The sequence below is a fragment of the Sphaeramia orbicularis genome, chromosome 9 (assembly GCF_902148855.1).
Source record: "Sphaeramia orbicularis chromosome 9, fSphaOr1.1, whole genome shotgun sequence".
Lineage (NCBI taxonomy): Eukaryota > Metazoa > Chordata > Actinopteri > Kurtiformes > Apogonidae > Sphaeramia > Sphaeramia orbicularis.
Genome location: NC_043965.1, coordinates 17,960,042 through 17,973,889, shown reverse-complemented (window position 1 = coordinate 17,973,889; position 13,848 = coordinate 17,960,042). Strand labels below are relative to the sequence as shown.

General features: G+C 41.1%; 1 protein-coding gene across 2 annotated transcripts in view; it reads left to right on the top strand.

The window, feature by feature from the left end:
* Positions 1-13,848, top strand: part of kremen1 (kringle containing transmembrane protein 1) — a 72,699-nt gene that overhangs the window by 14,235 nt on the left and 44,616 nt on the right. For both annotated transcript variants that reach the window (XM_030144266.1, XM_030144267.1), the window contains exon 2: positions 8,320-8,482. In XM_030144266.1, the coding sequence (XP_030000126.1) occupies positions 8,320-8,482 (163 nt within the window). The remainder of the gene's footprint in view (positions 1-8,319; positions 8,483-13,848) is intronic.

Genomic DNA, 13,848 nt, shown 5'->3' with positions numbered 1-13,848 from the left:
TGTTTGCCACTCTCTCCAAACCAGCACACTGGATTTTCATTGAATGCAGATGGATGCATGTTTGTGCTGCACACATGGGGTCTGTTAATCCACCACTGCAAACAAGTGAGCAAGTAAAAGTTACCTATTATTGAACATAAATGTCTGACTGTTCTTTCTGTCGTTGACCTCATCGTCTGTCTCATTCTCTACACTGCCCAAAGGGGGGACATCCACCATCGGTCTGCTTTAGTTACATTTAATCACAACCCATGGCTTTCAGCCTCTCTCAGACATTTGATCAAGTTAAGCCCAATTTCCAGAAACCATGTTGTTATATTTCTGAAGGGAACAATTACTGAAAGGGGGCCTCAAAGCTGCCTATGAAGCTCAAGATCCCCTGGCTGACATGACACTTGACCATAGTGGAACGGTTGTTGAAGATATCTAGATAGATTCACAGACACATATTTGTTTTTTCTACTTCATACGGTGATGAAGTATTTTTTATGTAAGCATCAACTTAAACATGATATACTGACAGATAGAAGCCACACATGGAATAAACTACCCAAATGAAAACAGAAAAAGGTTCATATAAGTTCCTCTGCCCAATGAATTAAATAATACAGAACATATTTTGAAGCATGTTTTATAGATGCACTTTTCAGTGTGAACTACTATGTGAGGGATTGAAACTGAAGGGTAGACCAACTTTAAATGCACAAAATTATATTTGTTGCTACATTTGAAATAATAAAAACTAGTTTATCAAGGCTATAAACTCATAAAAAAGCCGGATAACAAGTAAGATGATGTTGGAAACATCTGCTAAAATGACTCAGAGCAACCTTAAAAAAATATATTTCCAATAGCAAGGAAGCGTGACAGAGTTATCTAAACAAAATGGTTATCATATTGTTAAAATCTCTTCCTTTGCCTCTTGTCTTGATGTGATTCTCCATCTGAAAAAAGATGATGCATCATCCTGTTTTAATAATCATGTCTGTTAAGAATAAACAGGAAAAAGAGCTTAGCTTTTGATCTGATACAGCACAGATTTTTTTCTGTTTTTTTTTTTTTTTTTGCATTAGCAGGGCAGGTCACATCACTCCCTCCCCTCAACCTGAGACCTTTATTTACCCAAGTCAGACCTCATCTTCCCTGGACCCTGTAATCACACAGGACCTCTGAGAGAGAGAGAGAGAGAGAGAGAGAGAGAGAGAGAGAGAAGAGACAGAGAGGAGGTGGTTTGTGTGTGTATGTTTAGGAGGGGGGTGGGGGGTCTGTAATGGTTGCACACAATCGTCTGCAACAGCACTGACAGAGCTTCAGCCTAAACCAAACCGCATATAATTTACATTCCTCAGATACCAGCTAACCTGAGCACAAACAGGACGATCGAAAACAGGTGTGTTTCGCGACAGCCCTTCTCTTCTTCTCTCTATGAGGTGCTACTCAGCTTTGATGTTAGCTTAAAGTGCCTTGACATACGGGTCAAAAGGCACAGATACACGTCTGGGGTCTGTTGTTTTGTCTGAATGAAATCGTCATCAGTGGAACAACATCGTACATCAAACTTATCTTGTGAGAGAGTGGACAGGAGGTGAGCCAAAGCCTTCGAGGGGACCAAGTGGCCACACAGCTTACATAATGTTCCCGCAAATTGATTACTGCCTTGGAGAGGTTGGCCTATTGTTAGAGGAGTTAAGGGATTGACAGACATGTGCACTCACACTCACGTAAGCTTATACACACACTAAGTGGGCGATATCTACAGTGCAGTGATGAGTGGGTGAGAACGGCATCGCCACAGTGACACTGGCCCTACCACTGAGGGAACAAAGGAGCCTGTGTGCATGTTTATGTGTGTGTGAGAGAGTGTGCGTCCTCCTTTCCCTCCACATTGGACCCATCTTAAAATACTGCGGCTGCTCTGCTGATGAAAATTGCTCCCTTTCATTCTTACTGTAAGTGCATCTGCTGGCTTATGAGGGGAAGAAAAAGAGGAGCTGGAATGATGTGGGTAGGAGTGCAGATTAATGCATGTTTTATCACTGCATGTGTTTATCAGGGCATCTGACAGCACAAGTTGACTGAGAGATCATTTTACCATCCATTTACAGGGAAAACAATAAGAAGAGAGAAAGTTTAAAACACCCCCATACAGGCGTACACGGCCATTAGCGACAGTGAGCCATCATGTTTTGTATCACAAGCTGTAGATCCTCTGCTTATCAAAGCCTTCTTGCAACGAGGAACCCATATGAGGATGTGTTATTTTCCGCACAGAAGATGTGCATTAGCAGAACATATTTTCTCTCCTAGGCTTCGTGTCAGTTGTTTGTTTGCTGCTAAAAGAGCCCAGTATGCAGCTGCACCACAGATCTCCTCTCTGGAATGAGATTTGTACCTTCAAACTCAGTCTCCTGCCGGTGCAGATGTTGTCTCTTGTGTTTGCTGTTAATTTTACAAGCCTGGGCTTTGTCGGCCCTGTCTATAACATGGGGAAATGTGAAGTGTACACTTCATTGGTGCCATGCACAAGAGGGAGAAAATTAGAGCCTGGGTTAACAATCTGCGGGATCATAAAAACACTCTTTGTCCCACCCTGCTTCACTCTTGTTTGCTTCTTCGCTTTACTCCCTTCTTTCTTTTCTGGTTAGTTTTGCTTCCCCTGCCATCACTCGATCTTTCACAATCCCTCCCGAAGACTCAATGCTCTATTCTAATTTGCAGTTTGGTTTAATTTAGGATGGATCGATCCCAGACCCTCTAATTGCACACCTCTACAGTCAACACCCTCAGCCCATCTCTGCCTCTGTATTTCTGATCCCTCCCTCCCATCCTATCTTCGCTCAGGCTCAGCTTTCTCCTGGCTGTACACGTCTTGTTTACTCTGGTGTCAGAGTTGGTTTAGAGCAGGTTCAGTGGCATGTGTTGAGTACGTGAGAGATTTCCCCTTGTATTTATTTAACCCTGTAACCCCTGTCTGCTTATTGTCCAGATAGGTGTACAGATGTGTCAGCGTGTAAGAATTTACAGAAAAAAACAACGGTGTTATAGGTGAAGAAGCTCCGGATTGTCTTTGGAAATATGGGCTGTTTTTTCTGGAAGATATTGAGTATGACTTGAGGAAACGGTGGTGCCAGAGGGTGGTGTGTAACTGAACGCGACACCCCATCCACCCTCATGTCAGGGTAGCTGGCGGATCCCTGATGTCAATGTTTTGCCAACAGTTTTTTTTTTTTTTTTCCCCAAGGGTTTCAGCAAGTCCCTGAATGTCCTTTACGTCATTGTTAGAGTCTGCAGCCCATCAGTCACTGCCTGAACGACTGCCAAGCAAAACTCAAAATCATCCCACCTCATTCCATCCTTGTCCACTGATGTTGCCAAAACTACCTTGGTCCATCTGTGCAGGATTTTTTTCAGATCTCATCCTCTGCCACTGTGGGAAATCCTCCTTAGGTGTTTTTTTTTTTCTATATCTCCTCAGGCATGTTTGCTGATTGATTTTCTTAGAATCCCACAAGGCAAAATGCTGAAATTGAGGGCCAGAGAACAACTTGTTCCAACAAAACCTTTTATGCTCTCCTTTTTTGCGACAAGAAACTTCAAACAGAGGTTTTTCTGGCAAAGCTTTTAGCCCACCACTGACTCCAGCAGATTAGAGTCTTTCCATTACGGAGCTAAATAATAGAGGCCGCAGCAGAACGCAATGGGGCCATGTTTTATAGGTGCTACCCAGCAACTTTGGCAAGGAGTCTTGTGGCTCTGTGGCTACTGTGGAAGTGAACTCAGGAGGTGGTGCAGCAGAAGGATTTTGCAGGAAGAATAGTGGTGATGAAGGCTATTTTAGGACTGAATGAGGCCTTGGTTTATGGCCTGGTTATCTGGGGGCTACAACCTATGACAAAAGCATGAAATGAAAAGAGTGACTGTAAAATCCCTCTGAGAACTCATTGTCTAAAGATTTAACTGGTTAAAGGCATCTCTTTTGATCACTTGGAAGCACCATTACTTTATTTCTTGTACTTTCATTGACCCTCTTGCATGAGGGCACTTTATAAAAACCTCTTAAATGCGAGGAGAGATCATAGAAGGAGGGAGGCGAGGTGAGGCCCATTAAATCCGGAGTCCCCGCCCCCCCATGAGAAATCTCGGACTTCTCCTCTGTAACATCCGACTTCATTAAAAGTGCCTTGATGAATCTGTGACTATCTGCGAAACCTGGATAATAAATGTGAAGCAGATCCTCTGAAGTCTGATGTGGTTTTGATGTGGAAATGGATGCTGTTGGGGAAAAGGGGAACCAGACTTCTGCTGCAGCCAGCTGCGTCCCCCCCTCCACTTAAGAAAAGAACTCTGTAACCCACTACATCTGGCCTGGTTTGGCCTGGCCCTGGCCTCTGTTCTTACTACACTGACATTAATGAGCACCACAACAGTAATGGCTACCAGGACGCTGCACTGTGGGAACATATTGTCACAGATTGTGTATTAATAATCTGGCATTTCTGACCTATTTGTTTATAGATGATGGTTTCTTTGTATTCTGTGTGCTGCTCCCACTTTTTGTCATTTTTCATGCTATCATTAATGAATTTTAGTCCATAATACAGTCTATGCATGTCTCTTTCATTGACTCATTCTGTGTAATTTTATTATAGTGGAAATATTGCTCATGCACTAAGCCTGTTTTGGTGTCCCCAGAGCTCGAAGCATATAATAAAGATGGAAGGAAGCTCTTTATGTCAGCCCTCAGTGAGGAAACAGTCGTCTGTAATTATCGCTGCTTTTCATCCCTCGTAGCAAACACAACAAATAAGTGCTCTTGTGTGACCTGGCAACGCGTTTCAGGGAAACCATTTGTTAGCTTTATGTTTGTTTGTTGTGTTTGTTTGTGTTCTTGAGATCACATGACCAAACCCCCATACTCTTTCAGTTTCCCTTTCTCTTTTCCCCCCATCCAGAGCATTTGAAGTTGCAATGTGGAAGTCATTAGCCACAAATCCCAACAAATATAATAACAGGGTGATTAGCTCTCTCTCTCTCTCTGTCTCAGAAATCCTCTGCTCTTTTCCTTTTTTCTCTTTCAATGCTGGGGTGGTGCTGTATTTTGTGAGCACAGGGCTTGGTCAAGGGCGAGTCCTACTCTTCCCTTTCCCGGACTTTTTCTATTTGTAGATCTGCATGTATTTTATAGGAGGCTCTACCCCATACCCCCCAACCCCCCTTCTCTCCATCTTTCATGCGGTGGTGGTTCTGTTTCTCATCACGGTCTATGATGAAACCACAAGAAAGCCCAGGCCCATGTGACGAGAGTGCAACAGTTGCTTGGTGACAAGTAGTGGGGTACGAGGTGGAGGGGAATGGGCATGTTTGGGGAGTGAGCCTAAAGTGGTGATGGTCCAATCAGCAGATGAGCCTTTCCTTTCACCTAGGACGAAGATAAAATGTTTATATCTACAGAGCTCAGACTTAGAATATACCTTTTCTTCTTAGCTTGATTTATGTGTGGCCGTCCACAAGGCTCTTAAATGGTCCATTCATCTTTACGTTGGCCTCACTTATCTCTGAGTCCTAACAGATCTCCTACTTCCCAATCCTACCACAAGCAATTGGTGCCTTGAAACCACATGGATAACCCCCTCCCCTCCATCCTGGTGGCAAATGCTGCCATATTTACCATCTCGTCTTGGAAAGCTCACTTGGCCACAGTAGGGCGGGATGATTGCCAGCATTGGCTCGTTCCAAGCGGACCATGTGCAGACAAGCAGTGCTTCATCCTGAAACTCCAGAGTAAAGTTTCCTGACGGAGGAGAAGAGAGGAGACATTTACAAAGTCATTTGGCTCTTTCTTCTTGATACAGTGCATTGAGCAACAGTGCACACAGCCAGCTTCAGTCATTTTAATACCCACTCTTTTCAAGGAAAAGATATTTGAAGGACGTAAGCTCATTTGGGATGCAGTCGCTTGCCCTGTCCCTGCCTGATGTTATCCTCTCTGACTGGGGCAGTAACAGCCATGATTGCTTTTGGGGAGCTGTGACTCATGATTGTGCTTGTGCTGCTGCCAAACTCTCAATAGCAATGTTTCCTTCTCTTCTTTCTGTTGCTGTGGCTGCCGGCATCAAGAAAAATGTAAATAGAATGAAAATTCATCATCTGCTCCTTCTTTTCTCAAAACAAAACATACCATAATATAAATTACATATCCATATCCTAATCATATGACCTGGCACAGATCTCTTTATCAGTATATCTCCATATCTCTGAAGTCTTCTCCAAGTTAAACATTGCCCCAAGATGATTATGTGCATCCGCTCGAACATGCACCTATCAAACCTGCAGAGTTAGCATTGTTTTATACCCTCATCTGTCCTCTGGATGCTGGCCCGATGATAACTTGTTTCCTCCACCCCTCCTATCTCTCCCTTGAGTAAGGGTGGTAAGAGCGTGACCCCTGTTGTAACACCATTAAGCAGTTTTTCTAATTTTATGGAGTCATGTTCTGCCTCAGCCACTCTCAGGTGGATTTACGATGTGGTGGTTGATATCCTTGCATGCCAAGGCAGTATTAATTTGCTAAGAGAGAGGGGAGCCATTTGCAGACAATAGAGTGGCATCATAATTGCAGAAACCTGACACCCTGCGGCTCCTTGCTGCTGTTGAACTCCTGTCAGCCAGACGATGAATTGCTGATAAGCTTGACTGAACAACACAGCCAAAAGACCTTTAATTAAAAGCAACTTTGGCAAGCAAACTGAGAATGGCTAAGGCTTCTGATTTACTCTGAAATTAAGTATTTGCAGCACTTTTGTGGTGGGTGCAGAGGCTTCATGGTAAGGTTCCCAATCAAATTATCACGCATGTTAAACTTTTGCATCTAAATCTTACATAATCAGCCCATAGAAGTTTCAATTGGGATTTTATTTTCCCACAAGTAGGAGAACTATTTTGAACCAGTGGCCATCTAAGGATGGACTCTAGCAGCAGACTACACAAGGTGCATTAAAAGGCTGTGGATAAGTGATCCCCAATGAAATGTTTGTTTGTATATGAGTTGAAAGAATATGACAGAAGAAGAGAGTAAAGCTCAGACGATAGGAGCCAAAGAGAGTAGAGGGGAGAACAGATGATAAGATGAGGAAGAAAGAGGAAGTTGGGAAACCTTTGATTCAAAGAGAATGAGACGGAGGGTTGGAGCACAGCTGGCTCACCGAGGGGTATAATGACTGTCATATTGCAATGCATTAGCTCATACTCAGCCCAGACAGCTTGACTTGATGAAAGGGGCTGGTCATTGGCTAACCGCGTACATAGCAACAAGACCCCGTGGAGATGAGCCAAACAAGCAAGCATTGTTTTTTTCCTTGTTAATGTTTGATTGACGTGAATGATGCGAAATTATTGTGTAAGTCTTTTGTCTTCATGCTTGACATTTTGAGAAGCAGATGTATGGGCCCTAGAAAGTGTTAGTTGTTTATATTTTCAGAATCATCAAACTGTTACTTTGTGTTTTCTGCTTTTATGTTTTGCATTTGCTAAATGCCAAATTCATGAAGTGGAAAGTGCATTTTTAACCCTGCTGGATCAAATGAAGGCGTATCCAGCTTTGTCAACAGCTGTAGGAATTATAAACACCTGCCGCATACGTAACCACAGCTTTCATATACATTAATATTTCCCATCATAATACAATCAAAAGAAGAATTCAATTGTAGCTGTTAAAAGTCTTTTGCCGCAAGCTAACCCCCCTCCCGAGGCTCACAGTGCAATGAGCGGTGATGGCTCATCATCACACTCCCATCAGCCATTGTTTATTTGGATTCCCTCTCTCGGGGAAGAAAAGCCTTGCACGGCCATTGTTTTGCCTTGGGAACCCTGCTCTCTCTCTTTCTCACTCGGCCATATGGTTGTCATACACTTCCTGGAAATTCAAGCTATGTTTTCTTTTACTGTATATCTTCAGGGCTTTTTTTAATACTTGTGTGTTGACATTAATTGAAACAATACTGTGACTGATCTTGCTTTAACACATTTGGCTGGAAACTAACATGAAATTAGCTCAGGCAAAGAACACAATTATTTCAAAACCTATCGTCTATGATCATTCCAAATGCATTAAAACATTTTAATAGTATATGAACACTTCACTGAGCCCACATTCTCAATAAAGCAGGTCACACATGTGGCTGAATTTTTACATGCCTGCTTAAAATCTCCTGCCAAGCGTTTGATTTCCATCTTAATAGATGCCTAATCCCTTATTAAAGGCACCACATTTTGATTTAGCTTCATTTCTCTTACTTTCTCCATCACATTTCTCTTTTCTAGAGTGCTACACTGCCAATGGAGAGGACTACAGGGGTTTCCAGAACCAGACCAGCCTGCATGGTGGCAAGCCCTGCCTCTTTTGGAATGAGACCTTCCAGCACCCATACAACACGCTCAAATACCCCAACGGAGAGGGGGGTTTGGGCAGCCACAACTACTGCAGGTGAGCCATCCTGATCTAGATGTTTATAGACATCATACATAAAATACATACATGAACAATCTTAAAATATCTGCTTGAATTATCTATAAATTACTAAGTTATTTATTTTGTTGAATTTATCTTATGTTTTCAACAGTGCTCAAATCAAAGAACCTGAATAATTTCAATTAATGGAATGGCCCATTTTATTTGGTCACCAGTCAATAGTGTTAAGTCCCTTCACTACCAGTAATGTTTAGCATTACTCGTGTCAATTTAACTAGACTGAAATGACATAATATTAATGCATAGCACTTCAAATGTGAATCTCAATTTTTATACATAACCTCTTCTGCAAAAAATTGAGCCTTTCAGAAAGATTTTTGTCTGCAATGGTGAAAACAATAACTTCTTCAAAACATTGTGTACTATTACATCTTTATACTTTTGATTGGCAGGAGTAACATACTGTATCCTTAATTGAAAATGAAAAACGGAAAAAAAAACACCCAAGATTATTTTTATAGATGGGAGCTTCCTATTTAAGAACCCAAATAATTTCAATTAATGAAATGGCCCATTTTATTTGGTCACCTGTCAATAATGTTATGTCCCTTCACTACCATTAATGTGTAGCATTACTTGTGTCAGTTTAATTAGACTGAAATAACATAATAATGCATAGCACTTCAAATGTGAATCAAATTTTAATGCATAACCTCTTCTGCAAAAAATTGAGCCTTTCAGATAGATTTTTAATTGCAGCGGTGAAAACAATAACTTCTTCAAAACATTGTCTACTATTACATCTTTATAGTTTTGATTGGCAGGAGTAACATACTGTATCCTTAATTGAAAAAAAAAAAAAAATACTCAAGATTATTTTTATAGGTGGGAGCTTCCTGTTAATGTCCTGCAGCTCTTCCAGCCAAGTATCACAGTCTCAATAGAACAATGTTGAGTCGTCTAGTATATTAACAATTTTATTAAATACCTGAAGTACCTTGGATGGATTCTTTAGTTAAATGAGATGTTTTTGCTCTACCCTATCTCATACAGTTTGTAGTAACAGTGTTAGTGTTTTATTAAATCATACCTGATGTTGGTCCAGGTGCATCTGTTTTACAAGAGTTGTAGTGAAAGCCAAGAGTTAATATTCAGTTTTGTACTGTTCTGTAATCTTTACACTTCTTTTACTGACCGGTATTTGAAGAACCTATACTGCAAATCCAGCCTTAGCTAAAGTAGCATTCGAAGCAAAGTGCTGTCAGTTTTGTTAGTAGTTGTCTTGTTTATGATAATATGATTTTTTAAATCAATATCATACAGTACCTATATTATTGAAATGCCACATGGAAGCATTTTGATTTCATCAGCCTAGAGCAGAAATTTAATAATGTTGGCGGGGGCTTTGAACTGCCTAGACAAAGCTTTTGACTTTCTGAATAATTCAGAACCAGGTTGCTGTCGTTTTCAGTGGGTTTGTGCACAATGGACCTGCTCAGACATTCACCTCTGAATATTTTATTGTCGGTATCCGTACAGAACATTTAGCCCTGTCATCACAAGGATACAAACACGCTTGAAGAGTTTGTGTAAGCAAATCTCCATCGTTCATCCCTGGAATGTGAGGGGACACGGTGGCTTTGAATGTGTAGAAACCCCTTTATATCCACCAGTCACACTCCTGTTATGACTCTCAGAATTGTATGCATGACTGTCAAACTTGTGTACTTGCAGGGAGCCACACTCTTTCGTGAGTCAGTTCAAATTCACCGAGACGTCCAGAACAGTGGCTTGGCTCAGATCGCCAAAGCCATAAGAAACAGAACAACCCCCATTCCCCTTCAGCCCAAAGCTTCTAAAACATTTCTCTAAGTCATGGTTGTAAACTCATAACACAGCTATGCTTTGAAGTGGCACTGGACAGATTTGTTTTTACTTGAACTGGATGGGAATTTAAAAGATTTATGAGGTAGATACATACAGAGGACCGAAGCTTTTCCTGCATATTAGGAGTGTTCCGTCCAGCAAATGACTGAAAATGGACATCTTCATTGTTTGGATTTAGATGTTTTTTTGGCCACAGATACAGTTTGTGGCTTTCCCCAAAATCACTGACAGCTCATTGCTTTGTTTCTTCCTGACAGAGGTTTTTCTGTCACTTAGGACTGTAGCTACAACTACATCCAGTTTCTTTCTAACACCCTCCTTGAAAAGAGTCAGTCATCATCAGGAGGACGAGGACCAAAGTGGTCACTTCATTGTGAGAAGATAAGGAATGGCATTTATGGCATGTCTACATAGGGTCAAGTATTTGTGCACGTGTGAACCCATGTGAATGTGTCGTAGAGTTATCACACTACAGGGAAACGTGTTATATTTCATCTATTCAACCCATAGAGACCCAAACAGCCCCCGGTGATACAAACCACATACAGATATAAACGGTTTAATACCTGTTGATCCACTAATCCTATCAATCCATGTAAATAATTGGTGTAAAATGCAGTTTGTCATCTTTTCATGGTCATCAGATATGACCCATTTGGACGTTTAGAGGCTTCGTAGTAAACTTGGAATCACCATCATCTTCTATAACATTGATTTACCAGTAAAACCCATGGAGTTGGATCAATGACAGTGGATGGACACACTTGTTTTTTACATTCAGTTAACAATATCTTTGCTGAAAAAGTAACTTTTTCTTCATTTTTCTCTGTGTTTGATATAATTCACTTTGAATTCACTCTGAGTTTTCATGAAAATCTACATGATCTGCGAATTAAATATAGAAAAAAACATGATTTACACCAAAAAATGCAAAATACAGAGGATAATATAAAAAGGGTGATAAATCAGTTAAGAAAGGTAGAAATAGAGGAAAAATTCATTTGGAACTGCCACTAAAGTAGCACTGGGTCTTTATGGGTTAATAGCAGTTGGTCGACTCTGAAGATTCCTTTTCCAGCCGTGTGCAGAACTGTGCTGCATGTTGCACGCTCAATTTGGTTTGCAAATGTCCTTATTTACATCGGGTACATCTTGCAATTCAAATTTTGTTTTCAGCCTTTCTTTAACCTCTTTTAACCTTCAGACCAATATGACAAAAGTACACACATTCTTTATTCTACACAGAAATACATACATACATGTGTAAAAATGTATTGATTGAACATCTACACTTAAGTAGATGAAGTACAGCGCATTTCTATCATGTGTGTCTGTGTAACGTTTCCTGAATCACACATATTATGTTTATGTTTACGCATTTGGCAGACGCTTTTTTCCAAAGCGACTTACAGGGGAAAACCAATTAAATCACTCAATCAATCAAATTTTATTTATATAGCGCCAGATCACAAAAAAGTTATCTCTTGACACTTTATATATAGAGTTGGTCAAAACCAGACTCTAAGTCAATTTACAGAAACCCAACAGAATCCCCCAGGAGCAAACACTTGTGACTGGTGACAGTGGCGAGGAAAAACTTCCCTTTAACAGCAGAAACCTCGAGCAGACCCAGACTCCTGGAGGATGGCCGTCTGCCTTGACCAGTTGGGGTTAAAGAGAGAGAGTAGAGAAGGGGAAAAAGAGAGAGCGATAGAGATAGAGACTGGGGGAGAGGGGGAGAAGGGGGGAGTAGGGGGAGACACATGGAGGCGGTTGAGGATAAGTGAGTGGTGATGATGAGGGCAGGGAAGAGGCCGGACCACCGCAGCAGGTCCAGAGATAATCGTGAAAGAATCTGTGGTTATCCTGGGAAAAACCTTATTAGAATATTTAAAATGGAATGTTTGAAAGTGCTAGGATAGGAGGTGCTCTCGGAAGAGCTGGGTCTTCAGGAGCTTCTTGAAGATAGGCAGGGATGACTCTGTTCTTGTAGCACTTGGTAGAGCATTCCACCAACGTGGAACGACCCATGAAAAGAGCCTGGATTGTCTTGTACAAGGTCTGGGGACCACCAGACTACGTTCCCCAGATGAGCGGAGTGGTCATGGGGCGACATAAGCTTTTATTAGTGCACCTAAGTAGACAGGAGCAGACCCACTGAGAATTTTGTAGGCTAGGATTAAAGATTTGAATTTGATGCGGGCAGCTATGGGTAGCCAGTGTAACTCAATGAGTAAGGGGGTGACATGTGCCCTTTTAGGCTGATTGAAGACCAGACGCGCTGCTGCATTCTGGATATTAAGATACTGTGAAGAGTAATAAACCATCCTACCTTCACATACAATACAAATAATATACTGAAAACAATAAACGTTCACTTTGCCCTAGTATGTAAGTAATTGTATATTGCTTCATTTTCATAATTTTACATTGCGTAGGTGAAATACTGCACACCAAGGGATCATCTTTGTATGTGTTGGTGTCCACTCTATTTATGTTGAGATCAGCCTTGACGCTGGAAGGCCTGCAATGCTGCAAAAAAAAAAAACAAGAATAATTTTCTTTTTTTAATTGCTAAAATGTAGGGAGGCAAAGTAAAAAGACTGACAGAAAATAAATATGTGGGTGAAGTACAGATACCTGAAAACTGTACCTAAGTATATAACAAAATGTGTTTCTTACCACAGTTTTTTGTTTAATGAGGCTTAAATTTTCCTAAAAGCTTCTGGCTTATGGCAACTTCTACAGATGGTAAATCTTGACAAAAGTGGGAGGTGACAGAATGAAAGTGAGAATGAGGGGTACTAATGGAAAACCAAGAAGGGCAGATGTGGCATGCCTGACCCTGAAGCGAATCATGGTTTTATGTGATGAAAGCTGAGGCCAGAGCACAGGTGGATAATCACTGCATGTTTTAACTTTAACACAAAGTCCTGAGCATGTATCAGATGTTGCGAAGTTGAGAAGACGAAGATTACGAACTCACTTTTTGTCCCATCACTGGTGTTTTCCCTGTAGTGATTATAGTCTAGAGGGCACCAGAGTGGTACTGGAGAATGAGCCCTAACAGCCCGCCACATTTCATCTTTATAGCCTGCTGTAAAATACCCCAGTGAAAACAGGGAGAAACTGGGCAGAGGGGAAATGTCACATTATTCCCCAGCAAAAGGAGCACAAAGCCTCAGGAAAAGGACAAGAGCTCTCGTGTCTAAGCTGAGACTTAACAGGACTCATTTTGACAGTGAATATCTTATTACTCAGATAATTTCATATTCTTTGAAGTAAAGAGATATACCCTTAAGTCCAGTATGAAGGTTGTATGCTGCTCGGCACTTTTGTACAAAATAACACATTTTTTAAAATTCTGAAGTACTTCTGTGACCTTTTCTCAACACTTCATGACATTCAGAAGCACATGGCCCAAATCGAAGTCATGATTTATTCTGCGTTTATTTTTCCTTCCAATCTATAGTTCCTTCAGTCGCATATAAGAC